This window comes from Tinamus guttatus, unplaced genomic scaffold (genome assembly GCF_059628265.1).
Source record: "Tinamus guttatus ecotype Peru unplaced genomic scaffold, ASM5962826v1 Tinamus_guttatus_pri_ptg000226l, whole genome shotgun sequence".
Taxonomy (NCBI): domain Eukaryota; kingdom Metazoa; phylum Chordata; class Aves; order Tinamiformes; family Tinamidae; genus Tinamus; species Tinamus guttatus.
Genome location: NW_028288760.1, coordinates 248,679 through 268,914, shown reverse-complemented (window position 1 = coordinate 268,914; position 20,236 = coordinate 248,679). Strand labels below are relative to the sequence as shown.

The window sequence follows — 20,236 nt, the reverse complement described above, 5'->3', positions numbered from 1 at the left end:
TGAAATGGGCCATTATGTTACAAGGCAGAAACGGGAGGTTGAAAGCATACTCTGAAATTTTCAGAAGCAATTACACTTGGCTCTGACAATAGGAGAACTAGGTTCTAAGTGAATTATTTCTGTTACACGCTAACATATACTCTTACCTCTCTGAATCCTGAAGCGCTTAGACCAGACTTGATTTAATGGGGGCTACTCACTGGCTGCACTCTAGCCTTATCTCCAGGAATAACACAGTTGTGGTAAGTTCAGCTTCTGTCTATCTCTGCTGAAGATAAACCAAAGAGTAATAGCTGTGTTTAACTAGTTCTTTTCAGTAGGCTATTTCCTTTCTAGATTCTCTTATCTTTTTTTTTCCCCCCTACATGCTACTCTAATGAATAAGAAAAATGCATCTTATCAAGTGTTAAGTACACATGATAGGGTACCAGACAAATGGAACCAACTTTTCCAATACTAAAATAGTTATTATATTAATATTCAAATAATAGGAGATACATGCATAGATAAAAATGTCAGAGAAAATTTACTTGCAGTCATTTGAATGTGATAGGTGATTACCTGATGCAATATATACAACAGGAATGAGAAGGAAGGAGGAAATAAAATACTACTGTGACATTTACATAGAGAAATAAAACCCTTTTCTATAGAGCAGAACATGGTTAGCCCTGATCTGAAACACATTCCTTTTACTTAACACTAAAGGAGATGAGAAACTGCAACTTCATTATAAGGAAGAATATCTTTATTTTCAAGAATACCATGTGCAAAGCTGTGGGGGTTTTATATTTAAAAACAATAGCTAAGATTTAGCATCATCAAGTAAGAAGTAGTCTTTCTCCTTAAGATAGTTCATTTGGATCATTATCAAACTGAAACTTCATTATCTTGGTTGTATTAAAATCCATTCTTTCCCTTGCATATTATACCTATGAATAGGAATGTGCAAAAAAAAAAAAACCACAACAAAAAAAAAACATTACAGAAAGAGAACATTGCATATCTCTTCTAGAAAACAGGCAGGATGTTCATTCCCCCTGCTATTACACAGCTTAAGAGAGCTATGCCACTTACTGAGGCTCTTTGCAAAGAGTAACCTGGGAAGATTTGGTTTCATTAAGTCCAGTTTAAATTCCCATTTTCCATCTCTATTTAATGGCAGCAAATGACATACCCAGTCAAAAACTGACTACTACTAAAGGTAATTCACATCCAGTATCCATCCAAAAGCTGAGACTGAAAAGAGACAGGAGAGCAACTCAGCTTGTAAGACACTGTCTTCCCAGAGTCATCAGTACTACCAGTTCTGTGAATCCTTTTGATTTTTTCATTGCCCATGTCAAGATGATGACTTGTTCATATTTCTTTCAGCACAGCAGTCAAACATCTAAAAGATGTGCAGAGACAAAGTCAAAATCCTTGAAGAGAGCCTGTTCCTTACGGGTTAGGACAGCAACCTCCTCTGGAGGAGTCAGAATGGGCTTTTGCGATGTAAACTCTTCATCAAAGTTGCTAATATCAGTCGGAGCTTTTAAGGTGGGCACAAAAGGGGGCTTCAGTTTCCTGGCAAGCAAGGCATCCCAATCAATTTCCTGTAAAGAACAAAGTGAACAGGCCAGATTTCATAATTTTAGTGTCAATGTAAGATAGAAAGTAAGAGGAACTATTGCAGGCTGTCTCCCAGATAGGATAACAAGCCTAATTCCTACTAAGGAAAAAAATAAAAAATAAAAACCCATAACGCCAAACATGGTGCAGGCCAGGTGATATATTTCTACATGGCCCAAGGTCACGCATCAGAAGATGCTACAGCTCAAACTATATTCAGAAGGAAGACGACTAGAATAAAGCCAGGCATATCAGCAGACTTAGCAGCAATTGGTACCAACATTAGAGTTCTTCATTTACTCCACTGCAAAGCCAGGCAGGTACTTTGAGGTTAATAATTTCTAGTAACATCTTTGCCCAGACAGCCATGCACCCTCGAACCCAAGCATGTGCTTCTTTAACTTCAATTTCTCTTATGATTCATGTATATTCAGCAAATGCAGGTGTCAAATACTGGCAATCACTGTCATCATTAGACTGGATCTTTGACTGCTGCAGATTGACCTAAAACGGGGTATTTGCTGATGGCACAGAGGGTAGGTGTATTTACACACAGAAGTAGCACAGTCGGAAGTAATAAAGCTCCTGGGAGCTTACAGATCCCAGGAAACCCACTTGGCAGATGTCATTTCCAACATGACTTGAAACACTTACTGCTGACTAGAGCAACAAAGTGCAACAGAAACTACCATTAAGATGTCACTGATAACTAATGGAAATTTGCCTCAATATCAATATAAAGCAAATCACTCAGCTCAAAACACAAGAGATGAAGGGGAAGGATAAAGGGAGCTCCTACCTTAAAAAAAGCCTGGATTTTAATTTCTTCTGCATCTCTTTCCCCTGCTCCCAGTCTACGCTCTGGACATTTCCGAAGCAGCTGTAGAAAAAAAACAGTTCAAAATTCAACACCCAGAACAAGGATGGGCAGAAGTAATACTCCATTTTTGGCAAGGTTTTCAACTGCTTGTAGTAGTTCAGACATAGCTCTTTATATACAGCTTGCAATCAAAATTGTTATTGTTCACAAATGATAAAATTTCATTAAAAATGTCTTATCGGTAAGATAGCTATAAACTGCATGTAGCATCTCATCTTTATCATGCACACATGATGAATGGATCACATTTAAAAAACGATCAAGCCATCTCCATCAGATTACTCCTGCTCTTGAATCAATGCTTCACCATTTCAGAATTAGCAGCAACAGCCCTCAGTCAGAAGTCTGCTTAGTCATCCTGAGCCAGGAGAGTAGCATTTATGTAGAAAGAAAAATGGGAAAAATAACTACACATGTAAATTTTAAATGTTTCCCTAGACTGTGTAGGCAGCTCCAGATTACACACACAGATGCTGTCTCGCCTGAACAACATCCTTCTGGATCTGCTTAAGGATAAATGTAAATTTCTTGGGATCCAGAGGAACTCCCAGCTGTTACCTTGCGGATTATAGAAAGTGCCTCAGACGAAAGGAAACGTGGGTACCGGACTTCATCATTGACAATACTGTCAAAGACTTCTTCCTCATCATCTCCAGGGAATGGTGACTGCAATTGTGAGATTTTTGTTACTTAACCCACATAGCACCTCTTTCTTACTACAAAATAAGAGATGAGAATAGGCAGAGTTGTAGGGATTAACAAGTGGCAGAAAATATAAGCGAGAGAAAATGTGGTAAAACACTAAAAGTTAAAACAAAAAGGCCAAGGGTAAGACTGGGAATATCAGACTGCTAGAGCTGTTTTCAAAAAAAATCATATAGAGGAGTAGAAGACTCATAGTTTGAATGCATGAGGAGCTCCCAACTATACCTGAAGTTATTTTAAACGCTGAATAGCTGTTGGCCACTTCCACCAAATTTTTACCTCACATGATCAGGTACAACCCCAAGATTGCTTGGTGAAGCTCCATTAAAGAAAGGTGGTCTTACCTCACCAACAAGCATCTCATAAATGAGTACACCCAATCCCCACCAGTCTACTGCACGGGTGTACGAGACGTCTGTCAGGACTTCTGGAGCCAAGAATTCCGGAGTGCCACAGAAGGTGTTTGTATGGTCTCCAAAACCCATTCCTGTTGGGGGGGAAGTGTGGTAAAATCCAGCAGAAACACGCAGTCCTATCCTTTGAAAGCCACATTGATAAACTAATGCTTAGCCCTTAGCTGTGCAAGAGCTCTTTATCTATTCTGGTAAATGTCATTTAGACTCCCAATGGAGTCCCAACAATAACACCTCTGAACCCAAAGTAAGAAATATACAGGCACTTCAAAACAAACAAACAGTGAAGCTTCCTGAAGACTCCACTGCTCACTCAGAAACACATCTTGTATTACTCTACATCCTGGCTCCTTCTGGAAAAAAAATGTATATTGTAAACTCCTTGGTAAGTTTCCCGAAGAGCAGAGACAAAAATATTCTTTCGCAGTTCATTATGACCAGACAGATAAGATTCCTTTAGATAAACACAACACTTAAAGAGGACCACCTCCATATTTGTACTTGATAATGCACTACTAGAAGACTGCAGATCCTAAATGTCATCTTGACAGTTCAACTTGGGATTCACCAGAATGACTCACCTTCCTTACACAGTCCAAAATCTGCAATTTTCACAAAGCCATCAGCATCCAGGAGTAGATTATCTAATTTCAAATCCCTATGGGCAAAGAAAGGGAAATAAAACAGCAGATCAAGTCTGGAGATGGCCATCCAACTAGTTTGTGCTTCCTGCGAAAAAGGCAGATGTTAGTAAAGAGACGTAAGTTAATTAAATAGTATTTGAAAGATTCCACCCAAAAAGCTATTTTACTAGCATCTGCCTCCTAATGAAAGGCTCATAAAGCAACTTAGAGCTACATGGGACTTACTCATCTGCTAAAAGGGCATCTCACAGTAACAGGAAAATTACTCAACTGTCTCAATCCAAAAGAAAGCAATGGCTTACGGTTGTCCCCAGAATGTATTGACTTATCACAGAAGATGAATCACCGGCAACACGTCAGATGAAAATCTAGATGACTTTCTTTACCATAGGTAATGAATACACAAATGATGAACATGCACTGATAGTAACAGGAGATGGGGAAGGTAAACAGACAGAAGGATCAGAAACTCTAGAAAGACAGTGAGATCCAAATATGTAGCTGCAGGAAAAATAAACTTTCGGGTTGCTGAAATGTCCTGTACTTGATTCTTTGCTGCATTACCTATAAACAATTTTCTTCCCATGCAAGAACTGGAGTCCCAAGACTACGCAGGCCGTATAAAACCTAAAAGAAAAAAGTAATAGTTACAAGGAAAGATACATGTGAATCAAGTTTAAAAAATTACAGTGCCTGTAACAGTAGATGAAGTCTGACTCACCGAGCCATGTGCTCTGGAAAGATATCTTCATGTATGCGCATCATAAGATCACCACCTGGGGTATATTCCATCACAAAACAAGCATGATGAGGTGTCTGAAAACAGGCAAACATATTCACAAGGAACGGATGATCAGAAGAATTGACGACTTCGAAGATTCGCTTCTCGCAGTTCAAGCTGCCAGGATACAAAGAATGAAAATGACTGTTAAGCCTTGGCAGAAAGTTCTGATTTGAGAAAGACAGAACGACGAAGGAAATCTTTACACCTTATGCTGCAGATATAACAACAACAATAATAATTACGTGGCCTTCTACAAATATTTATCTTATATGCTTCCATCCCTGGATTTTAGCCTGTTCTTCAGGTGAATATAATTCCACCAGAAGCTAGGCAGCAGCACTGTTATAAGCATCCTGCTACTTCTGATTTTAGTTTTAAGGGCGCTCATAACCTTAATCGTACCAAGACTAGCAGGTGTCATTCCTACCAACAGTTGACTCAGGTGCAATAGTGCAGTGTCTGGCAATAGTACCACCTCTAAATAAAGCTCACCTATCAATTTCATCTCTGTTAATAATATCTTTTTTCTTCAAGGCTTTGATAGCATACAGCTTCCCAGTTGCTTTGTATTGGGCCAGCAGCACCTGAAAGATAACAGAAATGTTGTACTATTGTTCTCTGTATCTGCATTGCAACAAACCTTTTGGTACTATGTTTCTATTCAGACTTGGAGGCAGAAACCCACCTTCACACCCACAGTCCTACCACTCTCCTCCACCAAGGCTGCATTTCTGTCCTACCTTCCCAAAGTGTCCGCGTCCCAACATGGCAATACAGTGAAAATCCTCAACCTGAACTGCTCTTTTCCTGCAGGAGAAAAAAAAATAAAAAATTAAAATCTGAGCCAATATCCAAATGATGTAGAAGCAGGAACCAAAGAAGTGTGCATTTGTGAGGGCAGAAGCTCTGTATGACAAATGTGCAAAGCAAAGAGCTGCCTCAGCCACTCTTCTAGGCTGGAATGCTGGAAAGTTAAGACTTGCTGCTACTCAAGGAAGTGCTCTGCCACTGAGGAAGGGAGCAGGGCGCTTTAGGTTGAGGAAACTGCTCCCAGCAGTAGCAGTCTCTGCCTCCCATCCCTACTGGCAACAGGAGCAACAATTCTGCCTCTCCAATGCTCACTTCCTGCTGCTTCCTACCCTTGGGGTAGTAATATTAAATTTTGCCTACACTTCCTTCAGCAGGCTCAACAGGAATTGTGATAATCAGACAGGAGTGTGCACATATCGAGTGCTGGTAGGACACAGGCATATTGAGACAAGAAGCTCTCAAAGAGGAATTGGAAACAAAATGGCAGAAAAAAAAACAGACATAAGGTTGCTGATATATATATATATATATATATATATATGCAGCTGAATAAAAAGATGCTATAAAATGTTTTATCAGTCACAAGGTGTTTCCAGGGAAACTCAGGCTGCAGAATTGCTTGAAAAGAATAATACAAAAAGCAACTAAAAGCTTTAGTCCAGGATCATCTTTACAGAGGAGCAAACGCTCCGTTCTCCCCTGACAAATGAAATGAAGGGCTCTGCACATGCTCCCTCCCTACCCAGAGGGAGGGTAGATACATGCCTGACTGCATCTTCCCTCCAAGGTTTTGGAGATGGAAGCCCTCAAAAGTGATGATGACCTTATGGGTGTAATTCTATGATGCCACCTATGAAGTATTTAAACTATGTGAAAGTATTTGTTCTTTTTTTTAAAAAAAAAAAAAAAAAACCTTCGCGCTGCGTATCCCCATCGTTTAAATGTTACAAATAACTGACATAGGCTATAAACAACTTACTGTTTTATGCCTCTGCATATACATAGTGAAAGAGAATGCATTTTGCATACCAATAGAGAAAGAATAGTGTAAGCAGCATCAAAGGTATTTTGGAAATATTCTCCTGTAAATTCAGACATGCCCAAATATGCTACACCAGAAAATTTCCAACACTTAAGCATGAGGATCTACGTGAAGACAGTCAAGTGATTTTATCTTCTATTAAAAACAAACACACCTATTACATTGTACTGTATAGTCTATTTAAACAATAAGTATTGGGGTTAATAAGCAGGTAAGGCTCAGCAGATGTTTGGACAAGGGAAGTACAGTGGTGACTTCTCCTGGTACTGCCTACACTTGGTACTAAGAGTCTGCTGCTGAGAATCCAAAGTATATCTTTTGGACAATTTTAGACTGCACACACTAACATTTCAGCCCAATGCCTCTCACATGCATCCCAAGAGAGCCCCTGCTGTCCATCATTACCTTAGGGGTGCCTGGGTTGGAAATCCTTCAAGAGTGGAGTTGCAGTACTTCTCCTCAACATGCAGCCTCTTCAGGCACTAGGAACCAAAAGTTACTGTATGTCATTCTCTGGAAATGCCAAATCGGACATGAAAACCCAAATTCTAACTTCTTCCCATGTCCCCATCCAGCACGACAACAGCCCTTGCAATGCTGCAATCAGTCATCATATCTGCTGGGAGAGCAGCAGCATGAAAAAAATACAATCTATGGCCAGATAAGAGTATCCCCATACACCAGTGAATAGTAATAGTATTCTCGCATCTATTTTGCTTCTCCAGGAAAGGCAACTTATAATAGTAGCTTTTATTTATATATAAATACACACACACATACACCCACATACATTGATATGTATGGATATATGTGGATGCAGTTCTTTTCTGCAGACACTGTGTCAAAATAGCTCATTGGACTCAATCTCCAGAAATAAGTCTCCAGTATTTCTCTAAAATTTTGTAATAAAAGTAAGAACTACTGAGCTTTGAAAGAAAAAAAAAAAATCCCTATTGATCCATGTGGTTACCGGAGAGTCTGCAGGAGATGATGCTGACTCTTTGGAGTTGGCCATCATAAAAAGGCGTGGAGGTTTGCGTGGAGCTTCATCATCAAATGTAAGCTTAGCCACAGGAAAGTCACTGCATTTATAAGACAAAATTTAAGGAGATTGCCTTGGAGCACATTGTACACACTACAAATACATTGCTGGAAGCAATATAACAAAGTTTAGTTCATTTTAACACACTGAACAGCAGAACTCCTTGACTCACACCACAAGTCTATAAAGTATCAAAAATAAATATGCTCTTCAAAATCAGTGAAAACAAGCCATTAAGCTGTTGATGATTAAACTGTTGATGGATAGACTTAGGTTCAAACACTAGACCTCCGGTGCTATGAAATTAATGCCGGGTAAGTACTTAGAAATAAGTGATTCTCTAATTAAGAAGCAGCTTCACAAATAAAATTCTCGCATCAAAATCTTCACATCCAAAGTTGCAACTGTATTTTAACATCTATTCCATGCCCATTCCAGATTGTCATCTAGCAATAATTGAAAGAGGACTTACCTAGTCAGTTTTGACACTGAATCAATATGACTTTGCAGAGGAACTGGGGGGAAGTCTGTATGAACAGGATTGTGAAATGAGGGGCTCAGGCTGCTCAAGGAACTACACGGAGGGAGGAAACTCATCATCAGGCGACCCCAAGCTGCAACACTTATGTTCATTTGAGAAGCTCGGAGAAACTCTTTCCCTGGAAGAGTCAACGTCCCAACACCAATGACATTATGATGCACAAATTACGATCCCATGAATTGTTATATTTTTTATTCAAATACTCAAATATTCAAAAAGGCAACCCATCCCAGGGAAAACAGGCTTTCTTTGGGAGACGAACAGTTAATAGTGATAGAGGAAATAGTAAATCTGTTTCATCAAGTTTGGCTCCCTATAATGTCATAACATAATCCTCAAGTAAAAGCTACATAAGACATGAAAAATATTTTATTGTAGTCAAATTTTATTTCTACACTGTATTTTTATTAATGCAACCCGTTAACTAGAAGCTTCTGAAAACATCTTGCAAACACTAAAACATATGCGATCTTCTTATTTTTACTACTCCTTGAAGAACACAAATACAGAATTTAGTTTATCTTCACTGCCAAGAGTCCCCAGTATATAAAGTCTTAGCTTAGCTAGACTAACAGGAAAAAATGTACTGATAAAAACATGTACACATGTTATTCAAGACCCACAGCTATTAATTTGAGATGTCAACCCCAAAGCTCTGAGAAACAATCAGCACTCTGCCCATGCTACAGTGTTCTCTAATTCAGAGTTTACCAGAAAATCCTTCAATACCTGTTCTTTCTTCAGCATCAGCACTGCTGATTAAATTAGCAATACCCAATACTCAAGCTGTGCTAAGAAGTCTATTAAAAAGCTAGTAATTGTATCTTCCTGACACTTAATTATGAGTGGAAATACCGCTGCGATATCACATTACATACCGTACTGCAACCAGGCTGTCTGCACTTCTTGTGACAGAACAAACTTCCACATAGTAATAAAGCCCACTTACTTGCACACAATAATTAGCAGGCATTTTAATGAGTCTCACAAATTTAAAGGGAGGAGAATGCATGCTGGCCTGTTACTGCAAACCTTAGCTCTCAACCCACTCACACTTGCTAGTAAGGGAGTGAGTTCTCTAGCAGTTTACCTTTCTGTTTGGGGAAAATGCGTTTCTGTCGCTGCAGCTTGGGCCTTCTCTCGATGACAGGATTACAGAACATCACCTACCAGAGAAGCAAAGGGGATTTGTCAGGACACGTCACCTACCCTGCACAAACTTGCACACACGCCTGCTCTCTCATCAAACTCTCCATTCATGGCTGTTCGTAAGTGAAGAGTCTCTTCTGCAGACAGACTCCAGACTGTGTTATTCTAGCTTCACCATCTAAACATCTGTTATTTCAACTGTGGTTTTAGATGCTGGAATTTTCTGCTACCTGAAATGCAGAAAATCTAAAAAATTAAGAGCAATTCATATCCTAAAGTTATACTGATTCCCATGCATAAGGAACTGCTGTATAACGCAATCATTTACAGGGCTGGAGACAGGCCATGGGAATAATTTAATTAATTAAAAAGAACAAATTGCAAGTATAAAGTCAAGATCCTTTTGGAAAGGTGAACAGAAACTTTTGTCACAAAGTATTAAATAATGAGGCTTTTAAGGGATTATGTGGATGATCTCGTACTTGATGATACTTCCAGCTCTTTATTATTAGCCTAGAAAGATGACAAAATAAACACACCCAGAGGGAATCTGGATCTCTGGTTCTACAGTCTGCGCAATTCTAACATGGCCATTAAGCCATATGTTTAATTAAAGCGTCACCAATGACTCATAATGAAAACAAATAAAAAGCAACGGACTTCACAGAGCAGCAGTGTAATTACAGAGCAGCTCTGAAGAGTCACTCCAGGTTATGGTATGCATAAATCCTATAGTATCATGGTGCTCCTTGTTCTTATATGTGATATTGACCTGCAATTTTGATGGATTTGGGGATTCTGCCCTTCCAAATTATTGCTCCTTCCACTCTAAGCTGAACAGCTGCACTCAAACCAGACAGGCTTCTCTGGAAAAGAAACAAGGCTGAAACCTGTACCTCTGCAAAAAGGACTCCTTGGGGTTCCAGGGAGAGGCACATCCCATGGCGTTCGTTATCAAGGAAATCATCCAAACGTAAAAACTTCACTGCACAGAGTTCTCTCCAGTCCCTCCAATAAACTGCAATTTCTAGCTCACGAGACTGAGGAGGAATTAAAAAAATTAAAAAAAATAATAATAATAAAAAAAAGAGCAGTTACATCCTGCCCCATGCTCTGGACACGGGGTACACAGACACAGCTTTTCCCCAAGCAACTTTCAGAACAGATCTTTATTTTACTCTGTAAAAATCTCAGTAAACTAGAGACTATGCAAGAAAACTTCCTTAATCCTGCCTTTTCCCCATATTTTCTGACCTTTTCAGACCCTCCCAGTTACAGATCCTTCTGGAGATGGCTGTCCTTGCTCCCCATTTTAGATGGAGCTGTGAGAGCAGTTTTGCTGGCAAGACGAAATAAAGCTGCTTAGATAGGGAGAGAGGGACAACAGATGTTGTTTGGGCTGAAGCTCTGCCACAGATGCATCGCCTTGGGGGGAAGACAAAGATAACTGGCACATAAAAGGGCATGAGGACAGTGCCAGTACAGAGTTGAATCACATGGAATGGCAACTAAATGCGCGAACCAAGTCCAGTGAAACAGAAAAGCAAATTCAACCCAGGGGAATCTAAGGCAGTCTTACCCGGTCCAACTCAATGACAAAGCTCTGGTCCCATGCCTGGTTATTGACTGGTCCCCAGTTTGTTTGGCCAACCACTTTATTGTCCACTTTGAGCACAGCAAGGACCTCATCTGGACAAAGGAAAAAACATACATGATGGAGTTCTAGGAGGATTAGGCATAATGTGATTCATTCTCTCTTAAGTTTGCAGAAAACAGATTTCTCATAATTACACTCATATCAGGCTAAGGTAGCAATTATATGAACCGAGAGATCCTATGCCCCAAAACACCACTCACAACCCACCAGAGAACCCCATACTCACTACACAGCTCTTCATTCCGCAGGTACTTTCCTGCCACGCTACGGCCCTGGATACTTAGGCCAACTCGTGTTCGGGTAAGGGACTTCAGATCGCCAGGGCTGCCACATATGGGAGAAGAACTCGTCATTCGGGAACGTCCTGGAACATTTTCCAATAGATTCTGACACCCCATCAGTCTCACTTCCAGTGTGCCTGAGGAATTTCAGAGCAAAGACTGTTATTCCTAACAAGGCAAAATGATTCCAATCAGCCTGTTCTCACAGAGGGCCAAGAACGTCTCAGATTCACCATTTCTTGGTTGCAGCTCAAATCTATCCTAGATTATTAGTAGCCTGCAAATCCGTACCATTGGAAAGCTTTTACTGGCCTGCAAGAAATAAGTCCAGTTCCTAGAAAAATCAAACATCCGTATGAAGAGGTATCACAACAGCAAGAAGAGACACAACCCATCCTTTCCAACAACCTCCCAACAACAACATGCCATGCTGGATTTAAGTACCTGTAAGAGCTGTGGGTTTGATGACTGAAGTAGGTTGGATGTTGCCATGCTGAGCGCCCAGGGAGGAAGTATTCACTAGTTCCTGCTTGATGAGCGCTTGCTTTGGGTGATCAGGAGAAAGCTCACCAAGCTGATGTTCCAAGGACAAGCGCAGCAGATCAATCTTCTGAGAGGACTCGTGCAAGCGACCCTGAGCCTAGCAATATGAAGCAGAACAGAGAGCAGTCAGAAATTTTGAGCAAACAGTCCTTTTCCTGGTAATATATATATTTTTAAATGAACTTTAAATGAACTGTGAAAGCCAGCCTCAACAAAAAAGCTGGCTGATACTTTACTAATAGGTATCTAATTAATCTAACTAGTAAGTTAAATATTTTCCCTTGACCCTGAAACACCATCAGCCCCACTTCCAATATTCCTGAGAAATTCTGGGAAAGCAAGGAATATTATCCATAGAAAGGAAAGTGATCTCAATCAGTGGGTCCTCACAGACAGTTGGGAATTTCCCAGATTTGTAACTCTCGGTTAATGTCTCTCTCTCCTCATTCGTCCTAAATCATTCAGCTGAAGCATGAAACACCTCTCTAGAAGGTGTGAACAAGCTCTCACCTCGGCCAAAAACTTGCGATCCTGCACCCGGCTCCCTCCTAGGATCTTCAGCACATTTTTTGCCCCCTCAGCTACAGCTGCTTCAATGCGCAGGTGATGTCTCAGCTCCTCAATGCGCAGCTCCAAAGCGCTGATGGTGGTTCCCATCCTCACTGGTCATTTTGGAGATAAAATTTGACAAAGATGCAAACTCATCTAGTATTTGGGATCCTGGAGCTTTGGCCACTTCTGTGCCAAGATGTATCAGTTAATTAAAACATCTTACCAGATGGATCCACTGCATCTTCTATCCCTCCTGCTGACTGAGAGACCTTCACAATGTGCATGCGGATTATTTCAATCTTAGTCTTGCTGTCTTGAAGCATCTGCTGAGCTGTAGCCAGCAGCTTCCGCTCCTGTGGAAAGAAAGAACAAAAAACACATCTCAGGCAGAAGTGGAATAAATCACCCTTCCACAAAAGCCTTCTCATAACATCCAGTTGTTAGAGATGGGCTTAAGCTCTTGATGCATAAAACATGCACCATCCAATTCATTTCCAGTTCCCACTACTCTCTCGAAAACTGTTCACACACTGCAACAAGCCTGATGCACAAACATTCATGATACCAGTTGTCCCATGGAATAACATGACACACTCTTACAGTGCTGAACACCAAAATACAAAGGATTCAGTCAAGCAGGCTTCACAAATTGATTTCTTTCACACTCCAATTACCAGAGAGACCCTGTGCTTGAGGACTTTAAATACTAAGTGTGTTTCAGGAATCCCTATTCCCACATGGTTTATTCCTCCTTACCTTGGATGTTGCATTTGAATATAGCTGGATCATGTTCTCAGCACCTTGTTTCACTTTCATTTCAACATGCAACTGCCTTTTCAGAGCTTCAATCTTTCTGGCCATAGGGCCTGGAGTCCTCTCCCAAAGACAAGGATCTGGAGATAAAGAGCCATCTGTGCAACAACACAGTCAATACCATTAGGCATCTTTTCCTGTGTTATCTCACTCAGTTATAGTCAATCTATAACAGAAGGTTATGTTATAGAAGAAGAGATAAAAAGATCTCACCTACAAAACTAGCTGCAAAGTACTATTTCAAATGAAGCTCAAACACCTAAATATTTTCTAATTTATTGGTGACCCAGCATTAACAAGCACTCTTCCAATTTTATAAGCATTCATCCCATCAAGTACTTGGAATTGAAGAGATTTAAACAGAGTTTCTGCACAGCTGAATATCCATCTACAGCCTCCTCCTGGACATCATCCATACCCAACACTCTCACGTGGAATGAGAGGACTCACATGGTCTTCTCCCCACACTGCTCTCTTGCGTTGCCTCTTTTCACCTTGTTTGCCCCAGTCCTAACTTTTCACTGCACAGCTAATTTCATGAGCTGAGTATCCACAGGAGAAACGCCCACTACTCATGAGCCTTAACAGAAAATAAATAGAGATGAAGCTATCTAAAGAGATTTTCCTGCCAATCATGTCCCCAAACCTACCTATCTTACTCTCCTCCTTGTCTGTTATTACAATCCTTGCATTAAGTTCCTGAAGTTCCCAGTGCAGTTGCTCCAGCTTCCGGTTGGAGGATTTCAGAACATGTTCTATATGCACAAGATTTTTCTTGTCTGTTGTCACTTTGCGCAGGTTTTCTGCTCCCTCTTTAATTTTCAGTTCCTTCTGAATAGCTCGACGAATTAGTTCCTTCTCCCCCTCCAGTTTTTGCTGGAAGCTTGGATCCATCAAGTTCACCCCATTGCCCAGCTGCAAGAGACAGCTGCCCTGCAATCAGGTAATTTTGGGCAAGAGAATTACAGAGATAAAACCACTCACTAACTTTTACAATACAGCAGTACACCGATAATATTATACTCCTTTTTATTTAGAAAAAAATGTCCATACAAATTATTTCCCTTTCACCAGTTTTTGATGAAGACAAGCTAGATTTAAATTCCAGCGGTCTGAACTCAGCTTTGATCTTTATTCGACTTACTATTTTTTTAAACCATAACGAAGACAAAACCTCACTGAACTTGCCTTCTTGTTATTTAATAGCTATATATAGCTATATCACTCCATTATCACAAGTCAGCTGTTATTTGCCCTCGTCCTTGCCTTGATCAACAGTAACTTTTCCTGATATTACATAGTAGATACAGATTTTTACCTGAATACGTCTTGACACTGACTCTCCAGAGACACCAACCAACCAGTTGGAGCATTTTATGAATGTCACGACCATGCGTTATCTCTCAGCAGTCATCCCAAAGAAGAAATATGCAAAACATACATCTGTTTTCACAATCAATCAAGCAAAAGAGTGAACTTTACCTTCAGCTGCATTCAAAAAAGGTAACCACAAATCATCATTCCACTCCCTATTCTACCTGTGATTTACATGCAGTAAAGCTTCTTTAAAATGATTATTATTTTGACTTGAATTCACAGCATTCGGGCTGTTTCTTGGCTTTGTTTTATATACTACTACTGGTTCTAAGAGATGTGTCTCAGCAATAGCCCAGGACAGAGGTGCTCCACAGGCAGTTGCAGCGTAGGTGCAATTCACTGACCAAACATACGCCCAGCTCAGGCGCTGGGAGGACTTTATCCTTGAAGATGCTACCCAACAGTGGAACAAGCAGATCCAAGCAAGTGCTTATGCTTTTCTCCTACACAGGAGGAAGGGCTTTAAGGCATTCATTTCCATTACTATATTAACAGCTTAATGTTAATTACTCATCACATTCCGCACTTCAATTCAAGAGAAAGGGTAGCGCAGTCAAGCTCCACATTACTGATTTAATATCAAACAGTGTGTCAGTGACTAAAGATAGAACTCAGGAATCCTGACTTGCTTTCATATTCTTTAAAGGGTTGACCACACTTCCAACAATAAACCACACTGGTTTTGTATTACTCATATATGTTACTGCTTTTCAAGAATATATGATGCATCCAAAGCCATGCCATTCACACAGTAACATACAATTATTTAATTACATTATTACTAGATTTTGTTAAGCACCTGAAAGATCCAAATTTCCTTGATCCACTTTCGCTACAATTGCAGTGTCATGGCAAAATAATTAAATTAAAGAAAGAAGAAAAAAATATCTATTTTTAAAATTGGCCTAAAACCAAGCTGGGTCTGCAACAGACATACAATAGCCAAAATAGGAGTTGTTCGGATCGGTAACAAAACAAAAAACTTCAGACTAACATCCTGATTCCAGGAAGTTCTCGCCCAATTAGTAAATCCAGGAATTAAGCCAGAGCTTTGAAAAACATCCAGAAAGTTTCAGGAGGAAGGACTTGACTCATGGAGTTCCTGAGTCACAGGCAACCTTTACTAGCTGAAAGCTGGAGAATCAGAAATCTCTTTCTCCAGTTTGTAGTAAGTGACTAGAAGTTTATTTGTAATTTTCATTTAAATAAATATTAGGAAAAGGCATAGAGATTTATTTTCTCTCCAACCACACAAACGGGTGGGAGCTCAATCCACCCCTTGGATTAGCCCAGAGCAGCAGAACAAGTAGCTGGACCAAGATTAACACCAAGAACAGTATTGAACCCACAGACCTGGGTACTGATTCACAGCACGGTTAAAGCCTGGGCTGCTGCCAGATGGATTTTCCCCCTATTTCACTCTCTGACAAAGCCTAGCCCAAATGCCAGTTAATGCATCATGCTCATTTTCTATATATATTTAAGATACAAGAATGGTATCTCTCATTAAGTGTTTCTTCTCCATCCAGAGGGTATCATAACAGACACATTTTTGCACCAGGGAGCTAAAACACCGAGGACAAGGAGCGAGCTGATTTCGCACCAGGGTTGTTGCTTTTGCAAGCGGATTCAGGAACTTCGGCAGGTGTTTGGATACCGCTGCTGCTGCCCTTGGGCTCCTCGAGAAGGTCGGTCCCTCAGGACACGTCTTCAGCACAGTCCCAAAACACGTCCCCAGCTCACACAGTGCTACCCATGCTGTCTTAAACTGCTTCGATACCTACAGCCAGGGCTCCACTTGGGTTCACAACACCCCGAAACGCCTCGTTTGCTTCCCAGCTAAAATTTAAGCAGTACCAAAGCTGCGCTGAGGCCTTTCGGCTGCAGCCCCAAGAGACCCCAACCCCTCAGCTCTGCAGCCAGCAGGACAGGGAGCTTCATCCACACGGATCCCAAAGCGGATCCAGCCTCCACACACGAATCACCCGGCAAACCCTCTCGCCCAGGCGCTTTAACTCCCACCTTCCGCACGACTCCTGCGCTGCGGCGACGAAGCCCAAGCGGGGCAGGCTCACGGCAGCCCTTTCTGAAGGGAAAAAACCGCTGCTCCATGCAGGTAAAAGGGCAGTCGCAGCTCTGCCCGATCGCCCGCTCCGATTTCTGTGGTACTGGGCAGTCGAGATGGGAGTTTGAGATGGGAAGAGGCACCAAGCTGGGGAGCAGCAGGGGCAGCTGTGCCCAGCACTCTCCAGGGCTTTTGTTTTCTTCTCCTCCAAAACAGCCTTGAAATACCTCAAGGAAGGGAGCAACGCCCCCACTTTAGGGATGCTCACCGAGAATTATTAATTAATTAACGCATTTCCCGGCAATAGGGGAAAAGGCAGGGGTAGGGTGGGGGTTCTGCTTCTCTGTTTCCCTCAGCCCGAACCGCCGCCACGACCCCTCGATGCTGAAGAAAAGCGGAAGCTTCTCCCGAACAGGCACCACGTCAACCCAAACCCCGTTTCCTTGGGGAAAACGGGCGCGGTTTTGAGGGGCCGCTCCACACCAACAGCAACGCCAACGCCAACGCCCGGCCCGGCCCGGCCCGGCCCGGCGGCGCCCCCCGCTCACCTGCGCGCCGCCCGCCGCCATTGCTGCCTGCGGCGCCGCCGCCCGAAACCGGCACTTTTTCAAACTCCGGCCGGGCCGGGAGGCGGCGCCGCCAGCGCCCTCTCGCGGGGCCCCGGCCGCTCCGAGCGGGGCCCGGCGCGGCGGGAAGGCGCCCGCGCGGAGCCGGGCAGGGCACCCGGAGGGGCGGGAGGCGCTGAGGAGACGGCGGTGCCGCCCCCCGCGCGCGGAGCTGCCGGGGGAGGGAGAAGCCTTAGAGGGGCCCGAGCCCTCGGTTTTAGCGCGTTCGTGCCCAAAGCAGAGGGACTGACGGAGCGAGAGCTCCTAACGCGGGGGCTGCTGGTTTCCCACCGTCCAGGGGATGCGGTGGTGACGAAGGCCCGCGGACACCCCCAGCCCAGGCCCAGTTTTTCCATGTTGGGAAAAATTAGGTTGTTCTCAGTTTAAATACCGCCCCTTGACCTGTAACTTTGAATCCCTGCTACTAGACGTGGCGGTTACTTCCTCTAACTCTCCTTGAATAGGATGCTTTCCCTGGAAAGGAGGCGATACCTGCTGCCAGTCCTGGGCATGGAGCAGCTTTTCCCTCTGCAACGCTCCCCCTCCAGAGCCAGGATTAAGATATTGGGCTTCAACTGCATATTCGAGTTAAAAATAACCCCAAAGCATCGACAGGCTGACAACAGGGCCACCTAAACGTGAGTAAAAAAGTATAAATAAATAATCACCCGCTGCTGTAATGTCATAGTGTCACACAACATTGATATGCTGTGTGTCATAGGCCCAGTGTTTAAAAGGGGGGAAAGAAAATACTTGTTGCTTGCAGATATCTTCTAAAATCCCTCCCCAGCAATATTACATAATGTCACTTGTTATTGTAGTGACAGACTTTTTCTGGTCTAGAGAAAAACAGACTTCCCAGGCAGAAGGCAATCCTGAGTTAATATTATTCTCACACGTACACCTTGAAAAATATTCCTGGAAACACAAGTGTTTTCTTTTGATTTATTTAGAGCAGGTTTCTCTAACATAAGTGCTTGTAAATGCTCTGCAAGTAAGTTTTATTAATAAAAAGAAATGACCAGAAGAAAATCTAGCTTAATCTGGCTGAAAAGGTGTGAGGTTTCTATAAATGTTTAAACATGCTGCCGTCATTAATAAAGTGTCTTCAACGTACGAAGTGGGAGATCCCAGATGCCTTAGAGTCCAGCCCATACAGCCCAGCACAAGCCCTTACTGTTATAAATCCCTCTGGAACCTGTTGCTCTCTGTAACAGGCTCTGCAGCTCCCACAGAGGCAGCTGGCTCGTGGGTTCGGCATTTCCCCCCCGTTGGCTCTCCGTCCCACAGACAAGGAGTGTCACCCCTGGGAAGTGCCAAGCAGCCGCCTGGCTCTTCCTCCTCCTACTGCTTTGCCAGCCGGCTGGCAAGTGCTGAAGGATGCCCTTGCCTCGTGGAGCTGCCTCCTCAGCCAAGGGCGGGAAAGGGAAATTCCACTCAGAAGCCACTTTGGACTCACCAGCCCTGCACTCCAGCTGCTGGACAGAGCAGGCACTTGCCCACCCGCATATTGGCCTCAGCAGCTCTAGTGGGGCAGCAGTGCTGAGTGCTCACATAGGGAACAGGAGATCAGGGACTCTTTGCTAGGGAACAAACTGGAAACAGCTAAAGAGCCTCCCGAGAAGACAACGCTACCACCGCAGCTCTCGTCAGGCGGGTGCTGCCAAAATCCTTGATGCCTCCAATGACTCCCCTTTGTGCCCCATCTGGGAGGTATGTCTTAGATGACTCCTGCTGCTGCTGGCATACATTCGGTCAGAGGACAGGGTGATGATCTAGGGAAAAGTCTTGGAAAGTTCCAGTTCAATCCAAGAAAGGGAGGACAAGAGATTAAGCACAAATCGGCTCCTAGAGGAAGCTGCTTGTTCCAGAAATCACTTGTGACCTCCTCTCACCGTCACCATGGTGGGCATCTGAAATTCGTAAGAAGTGAACACTGTTGGGGTCACCCATAAAAAGGAATACAGAATATAGAGGGCTTGACTCACTCTATTGGGAATAAGAAAAAAAATCTTAGAAACAGTAACATCAAATAACTGTTAAAGGCATTTTAATTCCTTCAACCAGGAAGAGAGCTTGAACGTACATCAGAGAAATATGTTTCTTTTCATTCAGTTCTGTCTCTTTTGGAAAACAAAAGCATGCTTTCAAAAGTCAGGAGTACTACTATTGGATAAACAAAGTGTTACCTTTATGCACCTGATTTAAAGTAGAGCAAACAGAAGCTTACAAATTCGGATGAATGGCATAAGTGACAGAAATCAACTCAGATAATGCTTGTTCACAAGGACAAAAACCGTCAACAACTACAAATAAGCACACAGACAGTCTTTAAAAAAACAAACAAAAAAACTTTCTAACTGTATTTACATACCCATGGATATATTTGCTTGCCTTTGGCAAGAAATTACAGGCAAAATATGCCATTTGATAGTGATTAAACTTCGGATTTAAAAATAGCTTGAAGCTTAAATCATACAGCCCCAACACAATAGCTTAATCTTTATCAAACTGCCTCCTTCTCTATATCCTGAAAATTGAAATCAACTTCCAGGTGTGTCAAGTTTAATTCAACAGGATTACTGGATGCAAGGAGCTCAAGCCGTGCTGGGAAATTGGGGATGGATGTTTAATCCGAGTGACTCCTCCCCTCCTTTCTTACCCAAAGCGCAAGTTCTATCTTTAAATGCTTTTATATGCATATAAAAATTAATATCAGTAC

The 20,236-nt window shown here is 42.3% G+C and overlaps 1 protein-coding gene across 1 annotated transcript; it reads right to left on the bottom strand.

The window, feature by feature from the left end:
• Window positions 1-1,005: 1,005 nt before the first annotated feature.
• PKN3 (protein kinase N3) lies at window positions 1,006-17,478 on the bottom strand. Its single transcript, XM_088525212.1, has 22 exons — window positions 17,458-17,478; window positions 14,118-14,400; window positions 13,411-13,565; window positions 12,878-13,007; window positions 12,613-12,764; window positions 12,004-12,199; window positions 11,505-11,696; window positions 11,201-11,310; window positions 10,518-10,661; window positions 9,563-9,638; window positions 8,404-8,590; window positions 7,860-7,971; window positions 7,295-7,371; window positions 5,778-5,844; window positions 5,530-5,621; window positions 4,975-5,151; window positions 4,818-4,880; window positions 4,191-4,267; window positions 3,541-3,683; window positions 3,050-3,157; window positions 2,411-2,491; window positions 1,006-1,595 (listed from the first exon to the last, which is right to left on the bottom strand). Exons 1-22 carry the CDS (start codon window positions 17,476-17,478, stop codon window positions 1,383-1,385), a joined length of 2,856 nt encoding a protein of 951 aa, XP_088381338.1. The 3' UTR covers window positions 1,006-1,382.
• Between the last annotated feature and the right edge of the window lie 2,758 nt (window positions 17,479-20,236).

What these genes read in the sequence shown, in the direction of transcription:
- PKN3 (XM_088525212.1), bottom strand. Translation starts at nt 17,478, where the DNA reads ATGGCGGCGGGCGGCGCGCAG. An exon ending in ATGAGATGCTTGTTGGTGAG is followed by an intron (nt 3,158 to 3,540) that starts GTAAGACCACCT and finishes TCACAATTGCAG; the next exon opens with TCACCATTCCCTGGAGATGA. An exon ending in CACTTTCTATAATCCGCAAG is followed by an intron (nt 2,492 to 3,049) that starts GTAACAGCTGGG and finishes TTTTTTCTACAG; the next exon opens with CTGCTTCGGAAATGTCCAGA.